Genomic DNA, 25,371 nt, shown 5'->3' on the forward strand with positions numbered 1-25,371 from the left:
AAAAAGACCACCCCACAGTTCATCAGAACATAATCCAACTGATCAAGAGTAGCTTTAATCCGTTAAGCACCTGGAAAGACGACTGTGTAGATTTACGTTTACATAGTCTCTGGAAACATACTCCAAGAGCAGAATTCCAAAAGAGGAATCATTAATTAATCTCTCAAGCAACACATAGCTGTGATGGAGCAGACTGGATCACTGATGCACTGTGGCGATAGAGCAACGCCAGAAAACAAGGGATCACATCTTACTTCACTTTCAGACTTTCCCTGACTAGAAAGCTGAGTTTGTAGTAAACTTGTGAAATTCCACATCAAGTTTTCATTTGAACATTTTTAAACAAATCTGATAAAAAGATTACAAGTTTCTTATTTTAAACAAACGCTGAAGGTTTACTCAGGTTACCAATTACTGTTTGATTTACAACAGGGCTGTGCTAGAAGTCAACTTAAAAGCTACCTGTCTTCTAAAGCAAGCTCACCTCTGTGTGCCCAGGCTGGAGGGGCTGCCACAGTGTGTGCACCCATCCATCACACTGCATCTCCTCCTCAGCCCCGCACCCCTCACTGGTCCCAACTACAACAATTTAGAATCGGAGCTGTACCTGTGCAGCATCTTACAGCACTAAGCCCTGCATCCAGCAGGCCTACAAGGCCTGTCTGTAAGGAGCATGCATAATAGGCTGTGTTTTCCATTTCCAAGCAAGTTTTACCCTGGAGGAGTAGCCTGGTGCTGTCGCCTGTGCCCTTGCCAAGAAGAAGCACAAAGCGCGCTGTTTGCATAAGTGCGCATGGCTTTTCTCTCACGTCCTTCATCTCCTCGTACATTGTGCCCCAAAGCTCCCCGGGGCACACCAGCCTCCGGGGAGCCCTCGGAGGCGCTGCCCCCAGCCCAGCTTGGCCACCTTGCTCTCAATCATAAAGCCAGGAATAAGTCTCATTGAACGAATTAACTCAGTGCTGGAAAACATATATGTTGCATGTCTGAAGCGAGATATCAGTATTTTAACGTTAACCATCACAATTAGTGTTTCTAAGAATTGAAACCACCTTGTTCTGTAACATTTAATCCTTTAAATTGCTTTATTTTGCTTTGTTTAGCACGCATATACTTCAAATTTTGGTCTAAGTAAGTTTTTCTTCTTTACTGAATATGCGCGTAAAACCCCACATTCTTTGACACGTTTAGTCAATTAGATTGAGACTAAAGTATGTCTGAAGTATGCCAAGATGGGGTTTTTAATAGGTTTAATGCACTTGATAATAGGTCTGAAGTTGCTAAGTTGCTACAACAATGCTAGTGGTGACATTAGGGAAGATAAGAACACTATCAGATCCTCATCTGCTGCAGGAAAACCATTAAACTCGCATCTTGGGACTCCTGCCTTCCTAGTCGTGTTTTCTATTTAATACGTGCAGATTAAGACATATAGAGCAGAAGATACTCCATGCCATATTAAAGGGTAATAAAAGAGCAACAACAGTGGCTACCCATATTATCAATAGCAGTAACTAGAGTAACACCAGTAACTAACTGGAGCATACTACTTTTTAAGCAGTTTCTTTTATAGCCAGTACCAGGCCCCGATGTTTTAGCCTGCAGCAACGAGTTCTGCACCTAGCCAATGACAGTAAGCACCAAGCACACCTCCGATGGTCTAGGCGGGCGCCCAGAGCCCATCCCGAGGTGCTCCCAGAGCACCAGCCCCAGGGAGGACAGTACTCACTGCCCCGCAGGCCAGGCCTGCGGTGCTGTAGGCAAAGGTTGAGGAAGATGAAATTTAGGTTGCGCTAGCACCAGCCACATCAGTGACCAGCCGCAGCTTCCTCACGTGAGCTCCTCGCGTCATCGCCTCTGGCTCCCGGTCTCACTCCACCTGCTTGAATTTTTTCCCCCCTAAAACCTGCTCCACACCTTGACTGTGTTCATGCCTGCCATCACAAACACCATCCTTAAGAAGAGGATCGTTTTCTCTTAAGCCCCTGTGGGTCATCCGAGAACACACACAGTAAAGTAAAAGTTCCTTTGTCCACTATTTATTTACATCCAGAGCGACAAACCCCAAGCCAGAAAACTCGCGCTTTACAACCATTTTCCCCGGGTAGCACAAGCACAGTTGGGCTAGACCCTGTATACCTCAGTAAGGTTATATTTCGCGTGAGCTTTTACCCCAATACTCCAGCATTACGCTCTTGTCCGCCCGGCTCCGAGTTCAGGGCTCCTCGACCCAGCGTTTTCCACGACCGGCGCCCCCTCCCCTGCCACCCCCCACGGACAGCAGCCAGCCGCGGGGCCGGGGCACCGGGACACGGCACCGGGCCTCGGCCCGGCACCCCCGCGGCGGCGCAGCCCGGCGCTGACTCACCTCGCCCGGTGGCGGCGGCTGCTGGGGGGAGCGGGGCCGGCACCATCGCTGCCCCTCCTGCTGCCGCTGCTGCTGCTGCTGCTGCCGCTGCTGCGGGCGGCGGCTCCGCGCACCCTGGCCCGCCCCCCCCGGCCGGGCCCCGCCGAGCCCAGGCCGCCGCCGCCGCCGCCGCCGCGCAGGGGCGCTGCGGGAGGGAGGAGCCGGGCCCCGCCGCACGGCTCCGGCTCCGCTCCGGCTCCGCCCCGACGGGGAACGGGCCGGGCCTGCTGGCACTGCTACAGATGGGTCCCGCTGAAGGGTGCCCGAGGAAGGAAAACACCGACTGCGAGAGCTGCCCCAGCCCCACCGTCGCGCACCCATGGGTGGCGCCTGGAGATGTGGGTCCCCCGGCTCAAAGGCCTCACCTGAGGGACACGGAAAGATGGAAGCTCAGCTCCCGTGTGGGAGGTGGAGAGGAGGCTCAGGGGAGACCTCATTGCTCTCTACAGCTACCTGAAAGGAAGGGGTGGGGAGCTGGGGTCGGCCTCTTCTTGCAGGTAACTAGTGATAGGACTAGAGGGAATGGCCTCAAGTTGCGCCAGGGGAGGTTCAGGTTGGAAATGAGGAGCCATTTCTTCTCAGAAAGAGCAGCCAGGCATTGGGATGGGTTGCCCAGGGAGGTGGTGGAGTCACCGTCCCTGGGGGAGTTCAAGGGAAGGCCAGACATGGTGCTTAGGGACATGGTTTAGTGGGTGATTTTGGTGGGACCAGATGACCTTGAAGGTCTTTTCCAACCTTAATGAGTCTGTGATTCTCCAAATGCTGCCTCTGACAAGCTGCCCCACAGCTGACTGTCCACAGAAAGAAGCCACAGCCAGGGAACCCGGAGCACAGGCCTCCTGCCATCCTGCAGAATACAGACGGGCAATTGCAGTGGGGCTTTTTGCAATTGCAAAATACTACTGTAACGAGTCAAGTGTCAGCTCCAAACAACATTATTTCATTTCGATGGAGAGTTTCTGGCAAGTTGTTACAAATGCTTTTAGGGAGAATACATCTTTTGAATCATTTCCAGTCGCTGTTTGTGAACTGAAGAGGGAAAGCTGATCCCTGCAGTGGCCGACCACATTTAGTGGAGCCATAAAGGCCGGCTTTCCCTGCTCTTGGGTAACTCAGGATTGCAAACACAGGGAACCAACCCCCTTACACACTACCGCCGCAACCATCTTCAGCTGTACTGCCTGTAATACTGTTCCTTGGAGGAGCTACACCCTGACCATATGCCCTCCTTACACTCAGTTTCCAAGGTGCCAGGAATATTTCCTAAAAGTAAAATACAATAATAATTTGTTGTCTCAGTGGAGGAATTCAGAAAAAAAATGTGTAACAGCCTGTTTCTTCACAGGCTGTTGCATAACCTGGCATGGAAACAAGAAGTTAGAACTGAGGGCTGGAGTATAGAATATGACCAACATACACTCACGTATATACACACACAAACACACACACATACACAAAAGGTATCTTATTGAGTTTATATGCCTAATTTGACTGAGTTTGATCACCACAGAGCTGAAACTGGGGTCCACTGCCTTCATTTGGTAAGGATCGTAAAGACTGCAAAAAGATTTAGCATTGATCAATTTTGCTCCAGTCTGACAAGCTACTCCAGCATGAGCAGAACTGAGCACAATAGCACTCTGCATGGCTATTTCTTTCAGTGCAGCTCTGTGTAAAGGCCCAGATTACAGCCTGTTAGAAATTATTATACTTGCTCAGAGATTTCTTGCTTTGTTCTTTCAGCTATGAAAATGAGGATTAACAGAAATGGAGAAACTGCTGCACTGCACAAAAACTGTACCTAATGTATTTTTATCACAAAAGTCTATGTTTTTCTAGCCAAAGCAGAGTTCAGAGAGAGGAACTGGCATTTTAAGTTACATAAATCATGAAGTTTTCTATTAAAACACTTGCTAGTATAAAACATTGTGGCAAAGACAATAAAAAGCTGAGTCACATGTAAAGTCTGTTAAAATTAATTGAAATTTTTTTTTCCCATAGACCTCAGATCAAGCTCTGAGTCACGCTGAAATGTGATATACAGAATATAAGGAACAAAAGACTACAAAACAGCAAACTTTTTCTGTGATACCAGTAAAGATGTACCTTACCACTGGATATGAGAATCTTCTGAATACTTTATAAAGTACATACATCGTACAAATGCATGCCATTTAAGAAACTCCGTATTATGAATGCACATCTGGGTTAAACTTCTCAATGAATTGGAAAGAATTACTGTGGATTTCTGAGTGGGTTTCTGGTTAAATGCTTATGCTACATTATAAAGATTTCAATTTATTTGTTCTGTCTTGAGAATATTTGCCACAAAAAAAAACACACCTTTAACATTATAAAAGAAAATTCCAATTAAACTGAAAAAATAAAATTATTGTTTTTAAAAATGGAATACACAAAATTACCTACAAATACTAGCTGGAAGTGCACATTGCTAACATTAGTAGATTTTCCTTGAAAAGGAGTCACTGTCAGCTGACTATGAAGCAGCTGATTTGTTCCTTGGGTTAGAGGAAAAATAAAGCAAATACAGCATAAACACACACGAAATTTTCATGGAAAAACATCCGACATTGTTTGTACAATATATGCATCTGATATTTTCCAATAATAGCAAAGGTAAAGTACCTGAGCCCCATCTCAAGGAAATGGTTTATAGGAGCTGAAATTTTAATTTATAGTAAAGCTTCTTACTCGGTTTCTTTCATAAACTAGGGCTGTACTTTGAAATCAGGAATTTCTGGTTGACACAAAATATTCTGCTGTCCTTCAGCAGCTTTTAACTCTGAGCCAAAAGAGAAAAAGAAAAGATCATTTACATCAGTCAGATCAGAAAGATAAGTAGAAGGTGAGATCTGTGCTGCTAGGACTTGCTCCAGAGCACACTGGAGACATCAGAAGAGCCTTCATTTCAATCAGGCCTTGAATATTTTGTGCAAAACATGAACAAAATGACTTCAGTCAATCCTCTGGTAGGAGAAGGAGTGCATTAGGGCGACTACAGCATTTGTTTCCTCTTTCAGGAAGCTCTTCATCACACCCCAGTTTGTGTGTATCCCCAGGTAAATCTGGGCAGAAGCTAAGTCATTATGAGGAACAAAATGGCTTTTTCCCTCCTCTTTCAAAGACCACAAGCAACTCTATTACCATTATATATCATCAGCAAAGAGAAACTCTGACAGGGGAACTGCGAGAGAATCACAGAGTGAATCAGCAGATCGTGCACAGCTACAAGCATTGCTGATGGCAACTGAGCACAAACACGTTCACTGCTAAGATGAGGAGCTACCTTCACAGCGGTCTGGCAGCCTTGGCAGGGCAGCAGAGGATCCCCATCCTCAGGATTTTCATCTAACACTTTTAGGTGTATTGCATTCATTAGCAATGAGAAGGCAAAGCAATGCACAAAAGCAAACACTAGCTACAGAAACTATGGTGTGTACATGTGTGCTTTTTCATACCAGCTAGGCCTTCTTCCCCCCTCAGAATCAAATCTGTGCTTGCATAGTACCTGCCTGTACAGCAGTCACCCCATCCTCACCCCGTGAACCTCTGAACACACTGACAGGTATCAAATTTGTTGGGTGGCAGCAGTCTCACAAATATTGTATTCCTTCAAGGCTGTGTGAACACCGGCAGCTAGCGAAGGAAAGAAAGGCGAGAGAGTGCACACACTGGGAGGAAAGCCCACAGCTCAAACTCCTCAGTGGGCTCCTCTTTGGCCCGTGAATTGTTCTTGCCTGAGCAGGAGCTAAGATCACCCATGAAGAACTAGGGGGACGGTTTAGGGAATAGAGAGGCAGACCTGGATAAAATCATAACACACAAATGCATAGGAAATCAAGCTTCAGTAGTTTTGCTGTCTGCAGAGCACATTGTTTACGTGTTGCTAACATTAACACCATTGAATATATGTGAAGAATATTACAACCTTGATGCTGTCATAAGCTCCACTGCTACAGACTAAGGAGTGAGCAAATCCCCAGTGACTTTGCTGTGTTCCCAGCAGAAACCAGAGGGGGTTTGTGCCATTTAGCCACTGAAACCCTGCGACTGGGTCTGCACTGGCCTGTCTGCACAGGGGGAGGCTCAGCTGACCTTTTAGATGGATCTGCTTGGACCTCCACTTACGGCAAAGTCCCCAGAGAAGACCAAACAACTTCCAAAACTTAAATAAACAGCCACCCACCCATGCCCATGCACACACAGTTTATTCAAATAAAAGCTAGCAATATTAAGATAAAAATGCAAAGTGACTAGGACAGACAAAATAGTTAGAAATATGATACATGCACCCATCTCCTCTTCCCATTCATATGGCTAAAAATGGAGATAGCTCAAAGCATTTTTTAACTGAACTGGTTTTGTGCTGTCTTTATTTTTAATCAGATACAGGAACAGCTCTATCATCTTATCTCCTTGATTAAATTCATGTCTTCTGCAAAGTAGCTTTGTAAATATAAACCATTACCAAGGCAGGCATTTGCACTTAATACATGCCAATGTGATTTTTGATGAAAGCCACTTGAGTGGCACAAGCAGTGAAATCACCTGTGGTGCTGAGGGACAAACTGCACCAAATTCAGGCTAAGGCTCACTGCTGACTTCAGAGGATTCACATCTCTCTCTAGAGCTGAATTTGCCTAATTATAAACAGGAGCAGTAAATGACAATTTTAATACAGAAGGGAGTCACTGTGCTAGCCAAGCTGTCTAAGCACTTTCTCCACAAAGCAGATCGATCTATTATTTTGTATTTCATCCCAGGACCTCTAGCATAACTGATTGGTTAGTCTGCTTTAGTATCTTGGTTAATATAACATCATCTGCGCAATACAAGTAGTTGAACTCAGTTTTAAGGTCAAACATTTCCCCTGTTTCCCAAGGCGTGAAAACAACGAGCAATTTACCGATGCCCTTCTCCAATTCTTGAGGTGATATTCCTTGCTATAAAGAACAAAGGACCTCAGTACTTCAGTGACAGTGGGACTGCCAGAGATGTAGGTTACACTGAGATACAAAGTAGTATCTCTGATCACAAATGATTGCGAAATAAACATGACCTTTTTAGACAAATGGAAGCATTCATCCATTTTAAATATGCCCAGGACAGGTAGACTATGTTGTCAGTCACGCCAAAAAAATTTAAATAGGAGCTTTAATGTCCACTGATAATATTGTAGAATAAAGTAGTGTTTCAATTTTTCTACTCAGATTTATGGAAATAAAAAAATATTAGTTACATATAAGAAACATTTTGGATGCTTTATTTTTAGTGCCAGTAGTACAATCTAAGATAAAGACTTCGGGTAATGATACAAATTGTTTCTGAAATATTGTACACAGCTATTTACCTGTTCCCTACAATATCCTGATAATCTCAATGTCTTTAGGATAGGACTTAACAGGCTGTAGTATTCTCAGTGGAAAGCTTCAGAACATCTGTTTATTTCAGAGTCTGAAGTTGAAGACAAAAATAACACAAACAAGATCTCAGGAGATATTAATAGTTCCATACTTACCAAGCTCATTAATAAATTCATTGGATTCCTCCCCAGCAATGTTTCTTTTCCAAACCTGGAAACTAAATTGTTGACAGTGAAGAAAAACAACATATGTTTAGTTTTCAACAGAATGTTAATTTAGGTTTAAAGAATCTGATTCTGCAGTGTGCATTGGCCTAAACTTCTAAAAAAGCAACGACGGTTGGAGATGCACTTCAAGCACAAGGTCCCATGTTAGCGACACGTCCTTGTGTTTGGCAGAGATTGAGTAGGTATGGCTAACGTCAACGCAGTTACTCTGATATGGCTACTGTGAAACCCAGCCTGGTTCCAGGAAGCAACTCTCCAAAACCGGAACATACCAGGGAGAAAGTTTGTCCCTTCCATTTAATGAGTTATTTTACAACCGTCACCAAATCGTCTTTCTCACAGTCACTCTCATGGAATTAGATAGTCAGGAGATAAGCAGGCGGACTTCAGCTCTATGTACAAGGCTGGAGGAATGCCACCGCTCCCAGCCAACAGGTTTCAGTACACTTCTGCTCTCCCACAGGCAGGTTGGAAGTGTCAGGAGGATCTAAAAGACCATACGAAAGGAGTACTTAAACAAACACGAGGATATTAGACTGCTTCCCAGTCCTGATTTTTTTGTTTTTTAACTGTCTTGTAGGACAGGACAAGGTTTTGACCACAAGCCGAGACACTTTGGTGATATTAAGGCCACCACAAGCCGAGACACTTTGGTGATGTTAAGGCCTTTTGGAGGGAAGGTGGAAAAAGTGAGCAAACTTGATCAGTGCTATGAATTCAAAGTACATGAGTAGTGCCAGAAAAATTATGGTGTAAAAGATACATGTTCTGAGTTAGTGGCCCTGCAGTGTGTAAAAGAATAACTGCCTCTGGTGTTTTAGCTTCGCAGTAAGGAGGGGCAAGGTGCCTTCCCCTCGGGCCATGAAGCTGTGAGCTCCTGGAGACGGGGCTGGATGTCACTCTGTGCTCTCACCATGAGCAGAAACGCCGCCTGATTCTGCCTGGCCAGTCCCCACTGCTGCCCGAGCCCAGCTTCCTCTGCTGTGCTTAGCAAAGCATTTCAGACCCAGTGCTTCCACTCGCAGAGATGTCTGAAATCTCAATCCACATCTGAATTTTTCAGCCAACCTTTTACAGTATTTCCATTCTCTTTGTCTCTTGCAGATTGTGGTCTATTTATAACATTTCAGCTATTTCTAAACCTCAAGTAGACAGAAAATTGATGCGTCATTGCAAGGATATGCCTTTGAAATGGTTGGGTGGGGGAAGAAGAAAACACTGAAAATTGACAAAAAATGAAAAATACTCTTTGTCTATGTAACAATATTAACGTTTCTTACCTTTTTTTATGCCTTATCTTATGACTTCCTAAATCAGCACATCAACTATGAATTTTAAGTAGCTACGCTTTTAAAAATCATTTACTAATTCCTTTTCTTCTTTCCCTTTTCTTCCCCCTGTTCTATTAATAGTTGAGAAAAGCTCTGTTGCCTGCAGGGTTAGACGATTTTAGCTGCTTTTAGGATGTACAACCTACCTCCCTGAGGATTTGTTATATTGCTACAGTGTGCTGTTAACTGTTTATTACCAGAAGGCTCAAAAATAATGTCAAAGTACTTGTGAGGAAAAGAGAAGTGCCAAAGTAAGACACAAACTAAGATGGAATTCTATTTCAGTGTAATACGCAGATTTTTTCACACAGAGAAATTGAGACATGGATCCCATATGAACTCTAGGAAAAAACAAAAGAAAACAAAACAGGCTCCTCATTTCAAACAGAATATAGAGGAACTGGAAAAGGTTCAGAGAAGGATGCTCAAAAGCCTGGAATCACTTTTCTGCCTGGAACAGCTGAGTAGCCTAGCAGTCACCAGTCAGGAAAAGTGGCAGATTAGTGGGGATATGGCAGATTTACGAAGTCATGAATTGGAGAAAACAGACAGGTCTATCTTTCTTCTCATCCCTGTATGAAGGTTCATCAGATGAAGCTAGTAGGAGGCAGGTCTGAAGCAGAACTGACAGGGACTTTCTTCCTACAGATACTAGACCTGTGGGACTGCTTGCTGCAGATGCCAAGAGTTAGTCAAAGTTCCAGCAGCAGCTGTCTCCTTCTTGATATTGGTTGTATTTAAGTCAGAAGAGCATCAGTTAGAGGTTACTTGTGTCTTCTGTAGCCCTTGCTACTACTAATAGCAACAGAGGGGTATGTTAAGAAAAGCCTGTGGTCTCAGTTCCTGCTGGCTTTGTAGCATGTGTGCTCAGTTATATCACTACAAAGAGTGCAAGTACCATTAGCTCTGTAGGTTTTGTTTGTGTTTTAATTAGTATTCAGATGGTAGTGGTATAAACAATTAAACAACTACGCTAAACAGCGTGGATGGCAATTGCAAACCAGCCCTCCTGATGCCTACAAACCCTTCAGACAGGACTCTTGGAAATAAAGACTGCTAATCTTGAAAATTCTCAGATAAGTGGGGCTATTTATAACTTCCTTTGGTGAAAATGAAAATGTGTATGGGCATAAATGTACATGATATAATGATTGCCTGTCTACCGTGTGGGGCTCTTACGTTCTAAATTAATAATTTAAGCACCGACTATCATTTCAAACAGCAGTAATGGAGAATAATTTTAAAGACCTTAAACTGCAATGCGTTTTATAGCTCTGACTTCACAGCACTAAATTTTAAGCGAATGCAGTATCATTAAAACAGAGTACAGTTTACAAAACCTGTATTACCTTACCCACCTTTAGATTTATTAGCTAAACAAAACTGGTAAACCTTTGGACTCTGAGCTGGGTGGAGGCAATCTTGCAATAACAGAGGCTGAACAAATACACATGGCTAATACATAAAAGGCTCAAAAGGAGGAAACAGGTATTGGAAGGCTGAATACTAATTAACTCAAGGAGAGAGACAGAAAGTGGATTAAACTACACTTGCAGAGTTGAACTTTCATTTTTCTACTTACTGGCCTAAAGTGCTTTAAAAATGTGGCTGAGATCTGATTTAGTTGATTTTTTTTTTAGTTCCCATTCTACATTTGAAATCCATGTGAAAGATTCTACCACTGATCTGCAGACAGACAAGAAAGACGAAGGTTAAACAGCATGGGCCACCAAGATCTTTGGCAAAAAGTCTCCAGGCATTTAGGATGAAGTGACATCTCCTAGGGAGGATGCGTTCCTTCACCTTCCAGAAATACCTCCGCGTACTCCTGGGAGATCTGCTTCTGTTTGTTATGACGCAGTGACAAAGTGACAATACTCTGCAGCAGTCATTTTGTAGTGAGTCATTAAGCTACCTACAGGCGTTATGACTACGATTATGAATAACTAACAAAATCAAATGAATTGCTGTGAAACAAAGCCTTGTGCAAATATGCTACAAACCTCCTGACATTGCACACTGGAGGACCTTAAAGGATCCTGGGCCTTTTACTCCTGTGAATACTAAGCTTTTTTACTCTCCAAAAGTAAGGAATGTAGGAAATTCTCAGATAGGTGGAAAATTTCCTCAGAAGAAAAGATAATTGAAATACTCCTGAGGAAGGGAGTGTTGCTAAGTATATTTTTATACAGCCGTTTGTCCTTCATTACAAAAGATCCGTATTTCCTTCTATAGAGCTGGGTGATGGCTGATAGGTAACAGCATTATGGGCTTGTATGTGAAGCAGGAGTCAAATTTTGTCAGAAAAAAAAAGCATGCATCTGTTCTTACATATGTAGAAGACACCGGTTGGATTTCCATTTAAAACAGTCTATAGAACAGCTTATTATTATCAAAGGGGAAATGTAAATGTTGCTTTGTAAAGCAACACAGAAATTCAAAACATGTGGTATCTAATTCCTCTTCGTCTGGAGTCCAGAATTCCAGCTTACTGTGCTATATGGCATTTTCTGATAACGCACTGCAAACACTGATAAACTATACTTTCTCTTTTGTTCAATAATTGGAGATGGTTTTCGTGCAATGACAAGATACCATTTGTTATCACTATTATGTAGCATCTTATTGTTTCAACTATGAAGTGAATTCTGATATTATAACAAGAACAGTAAAGGTTACTCTTTTCACTTTACAGATGTAAAAACTAAAGCAGAATAGTGAAATGACTTGCTCACACCAGAATAACCAAGGTAACTTTCTTTACAGCTACAATGATTCCGTTAACCCCCATGGCAGATTCATGTTAATAGTCTGACTTCTAAGTTACATGAAATCAGGTGTTATTGTGACCATTTGGCTATTTCTTGTAGCTTAATTAAAACCGCCAAGTAATACTATGAATTTTAAAAGCAAAACTATCAGCTACAGACTTACTTTTCAATGTCTGCCTCTTCTGACTATTTAAAGAATGTTGAAACTGTATGTTGCTATTGTAACTAAGATTATAAACAGCTGTACCTCCAAAATATGTCTGTCTCTTACTAGGAAGGAACTGGTCGATTGTGGGTGTTCCAAAAGGCTCCCAAGGGTTACAGGGATGCTAGCAGTGGCACAGGAGAAGGAACATGCACAGCCCAAACGTGTTTCATGATTCTCCACCTCAGTCATGAGGAAAAAAAGATTTCCATTAGCATTTCATATTGAAAATGGATTCTTTTAAAATAATTTAAAAATTTATCTTTTTACATAGTCTCTTTCTTAGTAAATTGCCTATCTTTATCATAAAACAAACAAAAGATGTTTTTTCTTGACATTGGCCAGAATCGTCTTGCCTGTTTTACTTTTTTTTTTTTTTTAAGGTCACAGATATCAATAAAATCACTTTCCAAAGTGTCTTAGATTTACCAGCTAATGTCCCAAGCTAACTCTGCATGGTGCTACATCTCCTAGGCAGAAGTAGGGCCTCTAATTCAAGCAACAGATTTGCGTGCTTTCAGATCTTTGCGGGTCCCAGATTGAAACCCTGCTGTTAACTCCTGCAGTTAACCATGTAATAAAGCATCTTCTCACTCCCGGAGCCTGAAGAAGTGCTCTTAGCAACAGTTTTATAAGGTAGTGCCTGCCTATTTCTTGGCAGACAGAGGTGTGTCAAAGTATGACTAAATCACACTGTGTAGCATGTTATTTCTGAAATAATTATATATTCCTATATACTGCTCTTAGCAGCATGAACCTCCATTGCAGGTTGACTGCTGTCACAGAGAGAGAGAAGGAGGCACTGCCCAGGTCTAGACAGGAGAACCAGAGGCATCACGAAAACCACAGGGGAGAGGGAAGATTGAGATTGCCAAGAGGAACTAATGACCGTGTAATTCCCTGGGAGCAATTCAGATCTGCACTGTGCCCTGCCACGGCTGCCACAGCTTTCTTCACCGAGCGGCATTCCCCTGGGGTAGCGTATCCATGGAAGGAGGGCTCCAGGAGCCAAGCACTCCCTCCCTGCCACTTCCACAGAATGACCGTATTTCTTTACAACAAACAAACACGTTCCCTTCTGACTTGCTAGGCATGCTTTCCATGAGGTTAATAATTACACACAGTTATAGAAGTCTGGCAAATCGAGTTGCATTGAAGCTAGCATTTGCCCACAATTAATAGAGGCTGGTATTTTATATTTAAGAACAGAATATATCTGCAGTAATGAATGATATATGCTTACTTTTTAATAGTAAGCATATATCTGACCTCTTTTCTTCCTGATTTTTAAATTCTCTGCTCTGTCCTTTGCATTATTTGTGGCATTAAATGAAATATCTTCCCCTAGGCAATGTTCTTCAAAGGCATTATTTTATAAACACCATTAGCTGCACTCCAGAATCAAGGAAAATGGAAAGAAATTTGGAAAAATATTCTTAACATTGACTTTTAAAACAAAACGTACAACTTGTCAAGTGAAAATCAATACCTGTGCAAGGTGTCGGATGAGTAATGTGGCAAGGTTTAAATGCACAGACATCCACTTAACAAGAAGCACTCGCTGTCAGCCAAACGGCCCTGTTGAAGAGACTTGCTGTAATTTAGAGCAACAAACTCTTAAAATAAACATCTGAGGTGCTCTCTGTACTTATCAAACATCTGGACTGTCAAAAAGCTACTAATTAGCTTAGTTCATACGATTTTGAGTGGAACAGAGTGGGGTCACTACTTATTCACTACGACCCCTGAAAAGGCACAGCTGGGTACTGGATGCCGCATGACATTCACAGGATAAAACAGGAAGCCAACGGGAATGTTACAAACAGGACTGAGCTCCTAAAATAGACCTTACATTATTCTAAATGCTTTTTTTTTTTTTTTTTTTTTTTTTTTTTACTTCTTGAATAATATCATTCCACCACAATAGATCATCCAAAGAAAATTCCAGTCTAACAGTAGTTGGCAAGATAAGCGTATAATCTGCATTTAAAATCTGATGTACATTCGTTGATACAAAAGGTATGAAAAGCACTACCTCTAAACTTAACTGAACCAACGCTAAATGCAGGATAGAATTACAAGCGGGCCGATAGTACTTCCAAGCACTACTGACAAAGGAATTAGTGCAATGTTTCAAAGTAAATCAGTCAAGTGACACGAACTTACTATTTGGAATATATTTCCTCCTCAGTGTGGGTATGTAATTCCAGTAGATTATAATTATGAGTTACATAAGATTCTGTGTAAAGTTATAAGGATATATTTAAAATATTAATCACTGAAGCCATTCAAAAATAAGACTTTCAACAGATCAGGGTAATTAGTTCCATTAAGGCTCCATCCCCGTTGATACTTGTCTAACTCTTGCTAGTATCAGTCCATCAGCTGATCCTTCTGTTGTGTTACATGCAAAGCTGTGTTAGGCTTAATCATAACTCCATTTGTTTCTGAGCTGATCAGTGGAAGGAATTGTGCCTACATTTTTCTTTCCTACTCCAGGGTAAAATCTCCAGAGTTACAGAAAATGCTAGGCTGGGGTAGGGGGCCTTGAAGTCAGAGAGCCCAGTTCCCCGCTACACTGTACCCGTGCAGTCCCAGTCTGTGAAATGGGTCTGGAAAACTGCTCTGTCTGTCTGGAAGACACCTTGCTTTTGTGACAGGGTTTTGCGCTCCAGCATGTGCTCCATTTCCACAAAGAAGGTTACTTCATGGGGCAAAACCCATTCAAATATCAGGCTGAAGGTCTCTACACATTAGGAGCAAATTAAACGCCCTATCCAGTATTTTTGAAAAATCTCCTGTACTTTGAAAGTCAAATTTCTCAAAATTCATTAGCTGCCGGTTACTGCATCTCTGACTCATTACAGACCACATCCTGATGTGAGATTCGACATCGGTAATGCATACGGGATGTCCAATGCTGGTGAGAAATCTAGACAAAATAAATGCATGGGTAGAGTTCTCGACTGAGAGGAATGCATGCAACTAACCTAAGTCAGTACAATTTGATTAGGATTACACCATGTAAAACCTTTTCTTCCTAGGTAGATAGGTCAAACTGAGTCAGAACCTGAAAGCTGTTCTGAACCCTCAGTTCTCAGAGTCTATCAGAGATATTTCTGAAGAAACAGCAGTACCACTTAGTACTCTATGCCACCAGTCTTACAAGTTGTATTTTCCTCTACTAGTTTCACCGCTATTTTCATGCAATACAAGCAAAGCACCTCAAATAACATCCTGTTAACATAAATAAGCTTGAATTTAATTTCTTATAGGAGCACAGATTTAGAGTAAATTCTGAATTAACTGATATTCTGGGATAGTGCTATTTCAAGAGGTCCAATAGGGGTGGTATTTGGCAATAGAGACCCACACTGTGAAAACCACATGCTCTTTTCTCTTCCTACATAGAAGCAGCTCTGACTCTCACCGAATCAGCCACGTACACCAGGAGCAGAACCAGAGCCACAATGACACAACAGTATGCCATACAAATACCACTTGCTACGCAGACTCCTGGAGTCGTGTAGGCAAGCTTCCCTGAGCGCTGGCTGCCGCCGTCCCATTGCTTGGACTACCATGGAGAAATAAACACTGCTTCATTCTTTCCAGACCTGGGAAACTGAACCTTAAGAACTAATTGTACACCTAAAGACACCCTCAGCAGTAAGTTATCCTTGGGGATTTTTTTTTTCCTGGTCTACGAGAAGTAACTGTCCTCCCAACAGAAAATTCACTTTCCTCTGGCCCCATTCCCACACACACTCCCTACAGCTATTTCCACCCACACTGCAGCTCTTTTTAACTGTGTTTAAAAAGCAGAGAGAGAGAAATGTGCTGCTGCTGCTGCTGCTGCTGCTCCTCCTCCTCAGGTGGGCGGGCTGGTGGCTGGTCAGTCTTCTGCAGCATTTCTCATTGCTGGATGCGTGGGAGGCCGCGAGCGGGAGTGGAAGGAAGCCGCTCTCTTCGGAAGGGAGGCACATCAAGGCGAGGGGGAGGCGAACAGCCCCTTCCCACCTGCACACGTGTAATTACATGCAAGGAAAAACTATCACAATGCATCTGCAAGCAGAGCTCTCGCCGAGCTCTGAGCGTGAAAGGCATCGAACACCTTGGGTCTCAAAACCAAACCCAGGGGCGCCCACCGCATCTCCAGGAATTTTTCACCCGCTGAGAAGAACAGACTGGTGGGGAGCGAAGGGGGAAGGAGAGAGGGTGTTCCTTGCAGTTATGGTTTTGTACGTAGGTGGTGGGTGGTTTGAGGGGAGGAGTGACAGATTGCTTGCGGCAGCAGGGAAGAAAGACGTAGGAGGGTGTTTGCCCAGGGTCCTGTCTAACCCAGAGGGTACTGGTGGGTGGATGCAGCGAGCGGCATGTCTGAGCCGGGGCGGTGGGAGGGGAGGAACCCACTGGTGGATGGACCTTGCCGTGGAGCTTCTCTCGGCTGTACCGACGCAGCAGCGCCTGCTGCAGCACCAGCCACCCCCATGCCTCCCCCGGCGCCCTCGGAGGCCAGGGGAAAATGGAAAAAAGTGCTTCACTCACAGTTTCTTTATGGCTTTGCTTTCATCTGCTTCCAGACACTTCTACTTCCCAACCAGTGAAACACAGACTAATTGGTAAAAAGAAATAAAAAAGAGCTTCCCCCCACCCTTTTGTTACAGGAGAAATTGACTAGTGAATGCCACTCGCTGTGCGCTCATCCCAAAGCTATGACTTCAGATGTTATGTGGACACACTGGCTGACAAGCCTGACTCAACGCCCTGGGGAATGCAGCCTCTTCCCATGGGATTACTCACATTACAGACAAAAGCAAAAAAAATGGCTTCTCCATATTACATACATGTTTCCTGTGCTTCAGTCCTTCCCTGGCTTGGCTTATTTTTAGAGAGCGCAGAGACAGATTAGTTTTCCACTTAGTTTAAGTCAACTTCTGCTATTCCTGAAGCCAATGGCAGGCTGCCCATTGCAGACCTGAGCCTTTGGTACTCACTGCCCTCATTGGGGCAAGCAAATTTAAGCCTGTATCATGTGTTTTAGAGTACAATCAATTGGGGCTGTACTGAGGAGAGGAGAAAAAAATAAATCAATTTGTGGGGCACTTGTCAATACAGTTCTAGCCAGTTAGCTAGGATGAGCTGGGGATTTTCCCCATTCTATTCCTCAAAACTCCTTTTTCCTGTGAGGATGCACTTAATACCCACACTATCCACACACAAAAATTAGATGCTAGCTCTTAGACCAACAAAGGAAAAGACTGTTTACTGCAAGCCAAGATGCAGGAGCGCAGGACATGATGAAGTACTCAAACCATTCTTGGTGAAATACAGTCAGAGCTCTCACAGGCAAGTAACTGAGAGGTACAAATTAATCATTAATTAGCAGTATAGAGGTAACGTACAGAATGCAGCTGAGCTGCTCTTGAAATCCTTGAGAGCAACAGCACCCACATCCTGATGCTGAAGTTGTATGTTTTTCTGGAAAAGAAACCAAAAAAAATCTACCAAAAACAAAACCCCCAAACATCTGCTCAACTCTGAAGTCCTCCTACAGTCTGCAATTTTTTTTCTCTTTCCAAACCTGCTGAACTTACTGCCAGGAAATTTCTCCACAAGGAGGAATTACAACCTGCCTATCCTTCTGGCTACTGCACTTGCACTCCCTGAATTCCTGGCTCAGTTACTAGGGGTGCTGCTCACCCATAAAATATCCACTCTGCCACAGCCCTCTTTGCTGATAGCAATATCATCCATGAACTCCCTAGTTAAATGTTATCTCATTCAACTTATTTTCATATAACTTCATTATTTTCACTGTTTTCACTACTTTTACTGATAGCAATCTTTTATTTTCTTCTTAGAAAGTGGTTTCCTTTGGCATTCCACTCTGCAGAAAATAGGGTATGAAGTACTACTAAAATCCCTGGTATCTGAGTTACTTTTTGAACCCAACTTTGGACTGACGTGCACTCACCAAATGGTTATCAGTGAGAAAACTGCAGTACTCTTTAGAGCTCCGCACAAACAAACAAAAACCCCATAGGTAAATTTAAGCCGTCAGTGGCGTGTTTTAAAATAAAGTAGAACACTAGGCTCAAGAAATACGGCTCCAAAGCTTGAAACCAACAGGAAAAAGAAAGGAAAAAAAGAAAACATTAAGCATAAATTCAGTGTCAGCACCCTGGAAAGAAATTGGTAGCTGTTGCAAGACAATGCTTGTGTTACTTCATTATCTACAAATAGGCAGGCCCCACTCTTGTTCTAAATCAGACACAGCTGGGAGACAACAAAGAAAGGCTCTACACCTCTACACCATTACTTACACTGAAGCCAGGAGGGGATGAAATAGATTAAAATCTGGATAAGTAAAAGGTGAATCAGACCACTGACTTCTATTCTGGACTCCTAAACACTGCCATCCTGTGTAATCATGTCCTGATCACAGCCTTCCCCTTTGTGTGCAGGTGGGATTTATTAAGAGATTTCCAGGAGTTTCACACAGACTCCTCTTGCTCTTACCTGCGATTAGCTTCCATGCACCGATTTCTTCATTTCCACAATGATGCTAACAAAAGGATTCCCCTATAGAAAGGTGCTGTTCATATTTGCTAGTGAAATATATAGACTTTCAGGCATCAGATACTAAGTACAAAAACATCTGCTTATCAAACTCCCCATAACCTGGTTAGGCCTAGAGAAGAGATGCAGTTATCTCACTCTTAACAAGTATAAATAAAAATATAAATATGGGTTCAGATTTGGCCACTATGGTAATTTGGTGTTACTTAGATTGATTTAGATTTGATTATGTGCAACTTGCTGTAAGACAGTATATAAGGTTTTATACAGTCAAGACGACATTAATAGGCCACATCTTTCATAATCATATGATCTATGAGTAAAGGTCTATATAGTCTGGATGGTCTAATGAATTCTGCAGTTAATTAACTCGCAGTAGGCACACTCCCAAGGCCTGCAAAAGCACCTTCTGTCTTGTTCTCTCAGTCATTTTCCCCACAATGTACAAGACTGAAAACTGAGGCTGAATAATACAGAAATGTTTTGTGTATTTCCTTGTGTCTGTTTAGTCTGATTAAGATTTTTACAGCCAAATTTAATATACCCTAAGAGTTACTACAACGGAAATGCCAATACTGATGACGCTGCTGCAAGCAGGGGCTGAATCATTTCTAGAAATAAAGAGCAAGGCTGCCCTCTGGGGACTTCTCTAGAAGTGCTACTGAAAGCTAGGATTTTTTGTTCCAGCAAAATAAACTTGCTGCAAAGTTGCTTGTTTGCTTTTGTTTGTTATCAATACAGATATGAATCTTGTGCTGAACTTGCTACTTTGAGATAGTGAAGCTACATTTCTACCTAATGCATTGCATTGCCATTTACTCCATGGTTCATCATACTTTTCAATGTCTCACAATGGTATGTGTCAGCTTAAAAAAATCTGTGGAACAGTTTAACACAGTTACTGAATAAAAAGTTGATTTAGCATTATGGACTACTAGTACGATGTCTGTAAATTCTCAATTGTCTTAATGAACTTATATTTGAAAAAAAGGCAATTTTCCTGACTGCAATTTCTGAGCGTATTTACTCTGAACACAGGTTGTGTTTGAGCTCAGAGTTGTGTTTCTAGCTACCACTGGCATAGTAGCCACGCTATCTCCTCAATCCCTGCATTTACCTGCTAGAAGAACTGCTTTTCAGTGGGATGGTACATTAAATCAGCTCCTTAATCCTGGCAGTGGCACAGCTCGCAACTGCACGTCGATGACCGAGAAGGCAGCAAAGATGCTGTGAGAGGCACAGAGGGGGCGAGAACAGGGAGGTCAGAAACACAAGAACCAGGTTTGCTGCTGGAAACACCATGTTGCCGTGTGTAGCCTGATGGGCTGATGGATGCCCAGAGCAGCTGATCTGGTGCAGGGCCCAGCATGGCTTCAGCCCTAGCCCCACACGAGTGAAAAAAAATCCAACCCAACTCAACCCAACCCAACCGAACCCCTCATGCAACCCAAGAGCTGTGTTCACAGGCAAACTCATACCACCACCCAGCTAGCCTGGGGCTGAATACAGCCCAGCACTGCCTAAATACCAAACCAACCCCGTTGCACGCCACCCCCGTTTATTTCTGCCTTTATTAGTCACGACATTTACTGGAAGGGGGAAAGGGCAGCGCTCTTGAGTAACGCCCCCAGGGGAGGCGCAGCCCGTCCCGCAGGCAGGCCCACCGGCGGGCACGGGGCTGAGGGACGGGAACGAGGACGAGAGCCGGGGCTGAGGCCCGGCCCCGCCGCCCCGCGCATGCTCTCGCCCGCCCCGTCCCGCCCAGCCCCGCCGTACCGTGGCCCATGACGGAGAGCGACGGCGCCGGCAGCCGCCATGGCGGCCCGCGTGCTGCGGCCGCTGCCCAGGTAACGGCGGCGCGTGCCGGGGCCCCCCCGAAATGGCGTCGCCCCAGGGCTCGGTGCCTGCCCCAGGCCTCCGAGCCGCTCGAAGGCTGCTCACGGCTCGGCTCTCAGCCCTGGCGGCTTCCCCCCGCGGTGGTACAAAATGCGAACCGACACCAAAATTTCAGCTCATGTAGGAACCCGAAATACCGGCGAGCATGAGATACCACTGTTAATTGACTGTGTTTCAGTAGTTCTTCGGTTCACTTAGATTGCTGAAAGATAGAGTTGCTCGCTAATACTAACATAAGTCTGCTGCTGTCTGTGACCTGAAGTCCTGCAAATGCCACTTTCCCTAAAATCACAGAATTACTTGGAGTGGAAGGGACCTTAAAGATCATCTAGTCCCAGCCCGCCTGCCCTGTGCAGGGATGCTGGTTTTATTGTTTTCCGCAGTTGAATACAGTGACAGTAAATAGTTGTCTGTTATTTAAATTGAGTAACAGTTTTAAAACCTGCTTTTATAAACAGTTCAGTATGGCCAGATACCTCCTTTTGGCAGCACAAGCATTAACCTTGTTCAAGTTGTTCCGCAAACCCTACTTAAACGTGCATACATGCAACAAAGCGAGAGCAGGCTTTGTGTAATGGAAGCTTGAGGACTGTACATTTTTGACAAGGCTTTTTTTTTTTAAATATGAGTATTAAAAGTTTCAGACAATGACTAAATCTTTAAAAGATAGTGCTGCTTATCAAGCATCCCCAAAACTCCTACTTTGTCATATTAGCACCCAGACAACTTGCAATTGCTTAATTTGAAATTGTTTAAATGCAATGAAAGCATTAGCAATTGATGTTGGTATCTATATATAAATAACATGCAATGATATTTCCAACCACTTTGATATCAAAGTAGTACTTGATTAAGAAAAAGTAGAATGTAGAGCAATCAAGTCTAGAAATTTTCTGACAGAGCTTTGCTCAGTTGTGTATTTGGGGGTTGTATAGCTATTTTAGAATTTTAGTTTTTAATATTTCTTTTTCAGACTGAAGCCATTTAACAGACTGCAAGTAATATTACAGCATTTGGTAAGAACTACATCATGTTTGACTGAGTTGGAAGCTCTTGGGATATTTAACTCCATACCTGAGACAGACAACACATGCAACTTCTAATGTGTCTGTTTGTGATGCTTCTGAATGCCATTCAGGCAGAACATTGACTATGTATGTGAGCACTTCGTTGTGTGTCTACTAAACCACAGATAAAAGCCCAATTATTTGGCTTTCCCTAATTTTGTAGTTAGTTTCCATGTTAGCTTCCTTATATTCCTTAAATATAATTCAACTTTGAGTTTGAATGTGAAATGCAGTTGTGAAAATAGGTTAGCAACCAACTCAACTGCTAGAAGTTACTTAAAAAGTTGTATGTACAGTTGTGGTTGCAGTGTCAAACTAGCACTAGGGACATAAAAAACTCTTACTGTAATTGTTGTAGGTATTTTCAGAATGTCAGTTTTAAACACCACAGTTCATTGTTTACTATCTCAAATGTCATTGCCAAAGAGCATATAGCTCAAAAGCTTGTCTGAGGTTTGTCAGAGTTCTTCAGAGTAGTAAAGTGGTTTCAAGAGAACCGTGTAAGAAATACAAATATGACTTGAATTACGATGGGAAAGCCTTAATGTGAAATTCAAAACACATGTTTTTATAATCTTAAATAGTGTGCTTTGAGAGTATATTTCCATAAATGCTCTTGTATGTTACTTAAGACAAAGACATTAAGACATTTGCTTTATTTGTTTTTGCACTTACAGAAAATGTGTAAACATACTGATTCTTCAGATGAAGTGTTGTTGGAAAAGAAAGGAGGTGCAGGAATAATAACTTTGAATAGACCCAAGGCTCTCAATGCACTAAATCTTTCTATGATCCAACAAATTTATCCACAAATAAAGGTTAGTAGCTGTTACGTTATCTGATACCGGTTTTAAAATTCATTCTGACACTTCACAGTCCACTGATTTAAATAATTAAATTGTGAGAACACTTGCTCAGATGTGTAGGATGGAAAGGAACAGACAATTTCAAGCAGGTTAGAAAGAAAAGACATGAAAGAAAAACGCTGTCAGACAAAAAGTGAAGTTTTAGCACCTGCATAGATAAGACCCCTGTATTAACACCAGGACTGAATTAAACGCAAGCAGCAGTTAGTGTTTATATGTTTCTGTTCACAACACCCAGTTGGTCAGTCAGCACACACATATTCCAAGCTGTACAGAGGTGTTGCCTCTTAATTGAGTGCATGTTTTGCTTGGAAGTTGCATGGCTGAAACAAAAGATACAAATTATTAGGAAGCAAGTTGCTTTAGTTTCATTCCCTAAAGAAGAGCCTTGTGGAGTTATGGACAATGCTTCTCATGGTAGTAAAGTAATGTGAAATTTTAAGCATGCAAATAGTCTTTTTTAATTTAACGATGTTTTTCATCATATGCAGAAAGTCAAACATTAAATACCAGTATTTGTTAGACGGTTACCTGCCTCTTGATATTTTGATAGATGGTTATGTTGCAAACTTATGCATTCTTTGAAGAACATTTAAAGTAATACTTAACCTGCAATACTGAGTACTGGATTTGTTTTATGCACAACCTTAAAAGGTGGAATAATTTTAAGTATAGCTGCTGGTACACAGAAATATCTTGTCACAGATGCATCTGTGCACAAATTGGCTTAATCCAGTCCTTGACAGGTATTGATTGCAATCATTTTGAAAATATCCATCAACAATTTAAATGCTCTTTTCCTTGCTGCACATCTTAGATACACAAAACTTCCATGACTTGTCTTGAAACAGTTACTATATCTTCTCTATTCCCAGCTTTCTCCCCCAGCATTGTTTTCCCATCCAGATTTATATAGGGCCCTGCTTTAGGGAGTGCTGTTTTTCGTCAGAGAATGGGAGCTGTCCTTGGGCATTCTGAAATATGCAAAGTGGCTCTGCAAATCTCTGCCACCAGGGTTGAATATGACAATGGAGTGGCAGTTAGAGACTTCTAAGCAAATGTGTATAGCTCTCAGACCAGTTTAAAAACAAATTTTCTGAAAAAAATAAAATAAGAATCAGAGTATACAGAAAAAGAATATTGAATTAGAATTTTAATCTTATGTGGAAACATTTGCCTCTCTTTAGGCTTGGGAGCAAGATCCTGCAACTTTTCTAATAATCATAAAGGGAACTGGAGGAAAAGCTTTTTGTGCTGGTGGTGACATCAGAGGTAAGGACACTTAAAACTGTTTTTGCTGTTTTATATACAACGTTCCAACAGCTGTCTCATGACAACAGCATCATACAGCATCTGTGCATCAAGGTGTTAGAAGTTGGCACAACTAAACTCACTGTTTTGTGGCAAGCCTCTGTTTACCTGAGTCATGGTAAATAAATGAAATCAACACAAAACAGTAACTGGGAAGGATATGTCAAATTTTTGCTTACGAATAACTGGTAATAGCAGCCAGTCATTGAGAGGTTTTCTGTCTTCCTTCTCCTTCCCAGCATTTCATTAAAGACAACTTATTTACAAGAAATTTGAAGGGTCCTAACAGATAGCTTTGTTACTGTTGGATAATTTCTCTGATGTTTGGCTCAGAGGCGGCTAGATAAGTAGCTGGCTACAGCGATCAATGTATTTGTGATTATTCTCTAACTATGAATGGTAGAAAGTCTCCAAACTGTTTGAATTAGTGGTTGTTTTAAATCCTAGGTAATCAAGCAGTACAGGTTATTGTTAAATTATGCCCTACTCTTACTGGCTTCTCATTTTTAGTATTCAATCTTCAGTGTAATCAGTTTTAAGTGACTGTTCCATATATTGATATGAAATACTACAGACAAGACTGCCAACCACTAGGAGGGGTTCCATAGTGTAGAAAATAGACTGCACTCTCTCAAGAAGTGTGTGACAAACTCTCCAGCATAATGGAAGGGACTCAAAATGGATACTTTTTCATATTTAAATTTGATAAATTTGTTTGCTTAAGTAAAATAAAGCAGGATTAAATTGCTGTTTGACTGCTGTAGGACAAAAATTTTTATCATGCGATACTAATTTTTGTACTTGTTTTTGTATGTTCTATTAACCTTACAGTTATCTTTAGAATTTTTATTTCTCTTAAGCCGTCACAGATGCAGGAAAAGTTGGAGATAGACTGGCACAAGATTTCTTCAGAGAAGAATATACCCTGAACAATGCCATTGGTATGCTTAATAGCAAATTCTAAAACCATATTGTTTTCATAACAATGACTTTGAATATAAGTTTACTTTCTCTCTTTGCTTGTCTATAAAATATAGATAATAGAATTAATAAGTTTTCTGGGCTAAAGAATATTAAAGTAAATTATACTAATTCTTATTCTTTTGAATGAAAATCAAGGGTTGAGTGTTACGATCAGAAGAAACTTCTTAGAACATATTTCAGTTGAATAAAGTTTGGATTTTTAAACATTGATCAGAAGTATCCAGTATTAGTCACTGCAGGAGAAGAGGTGAAAATGTTGCATAACAACTTATCAGAAGAGTATAAAGTAATACTTATTAGAATTAGCATTTTTATGTACCTTCCTGTCTCCAGCAAAGAAAAT

At 42.1% G+C, this 25,371-nt stretch overlaps 2 protein-coding genes across 8 annotated transcripts in view; one reads left to right on the forward strand and one right to left on the reverse strand.

The window, feature by feature from the left end:
• The window catches only part of MFSD6 (major facilitator superfamily domain containing 6), a 42,362-nt gene extending 21,612 nt beyond the window's left edge, over nucleotides 1–20,750 (reverse strand). For 2 of the 6 annotated variants that reach the window (XM_040562227.1, XM_040562229.1), the window contains exons 1-2: nucleotides 20,495–20,648; nucleotides 20,022–20,131 (exon numbers count right to left, since the gene is read on the reverse strand). The gene's annotated coding sequence lies outside the window, so the exon portion shown is untranslated. Of the gene's footprint in view, nucleotides 1–2,368; nucleotides 2,522–7,946; nucleotides 8,009–20,021; nucleotides 20,132–20,494; nucleotides 20,652–20,680 lie in introns of those variants that run through there. The other 4 variants (XM_040562230.1, XM_040562228.1, XM_040562231.1 and 1 more) reach the window with 4 other exon arrangements.
• Nucleotides 20,023–25,371, forward strand: part of HIBCH (3-hydroxyisobutyryl-CoA hydrolase) — a 45,474-nt gene continuing 40,125 nt past the window's right edge. Inside the window, exons 1-6 of one of the 2 annotated variants that reach the window (XM_040562236.1) lie at nucleotides 20,023–20,131; nucleotides 20,681–20,751; nucleotides 21,774–21,816; nucleotides 22,545–22,685; nucleotides 23,921–24,005; nucleotides 24,905–24,985. In XM_040562236.1, coding sequence (XP_040418170.1) covers nucleotides 20,720–20,751; nucleotides 21,774–21,816; nucleotides 22,545–22,685; nucleotides 23,921–24,005; nucleotides 24,905–24,985 — 382 coding nt within the window. In that variant the 5' untranslated portion in view covers nucleotides 20,023–20,131; nucleotides 20,681–20,719. The remainder of the gene's footprint in view (nucleotides 20,132–20,680; nucleotides 20,752–21,773; nucleotides 21,817–22,544; nucleotides 22,686–23,920; nucleotides 24,006–24,904; nucleotides 24,986–25,371) is intronic. The other variant, XM_040562237.1, reaches the window with a different exon arrangement.

Source organism: Cygnus olor, chromosome 6 (assembly GCF_009769625.2).
Source record: "Cygnus olor isolate bCygOlo1 chromosome 6, bCygOlo1.pri.v2, whole genome shotgun sequence".
Classification (NCBI taxonomy): domain Eukaryota; kingdom Metazoa; phylum Chordata; class Aves; order Anseriformes; family Anatidae; genus Cygnus; species Cygnus olor.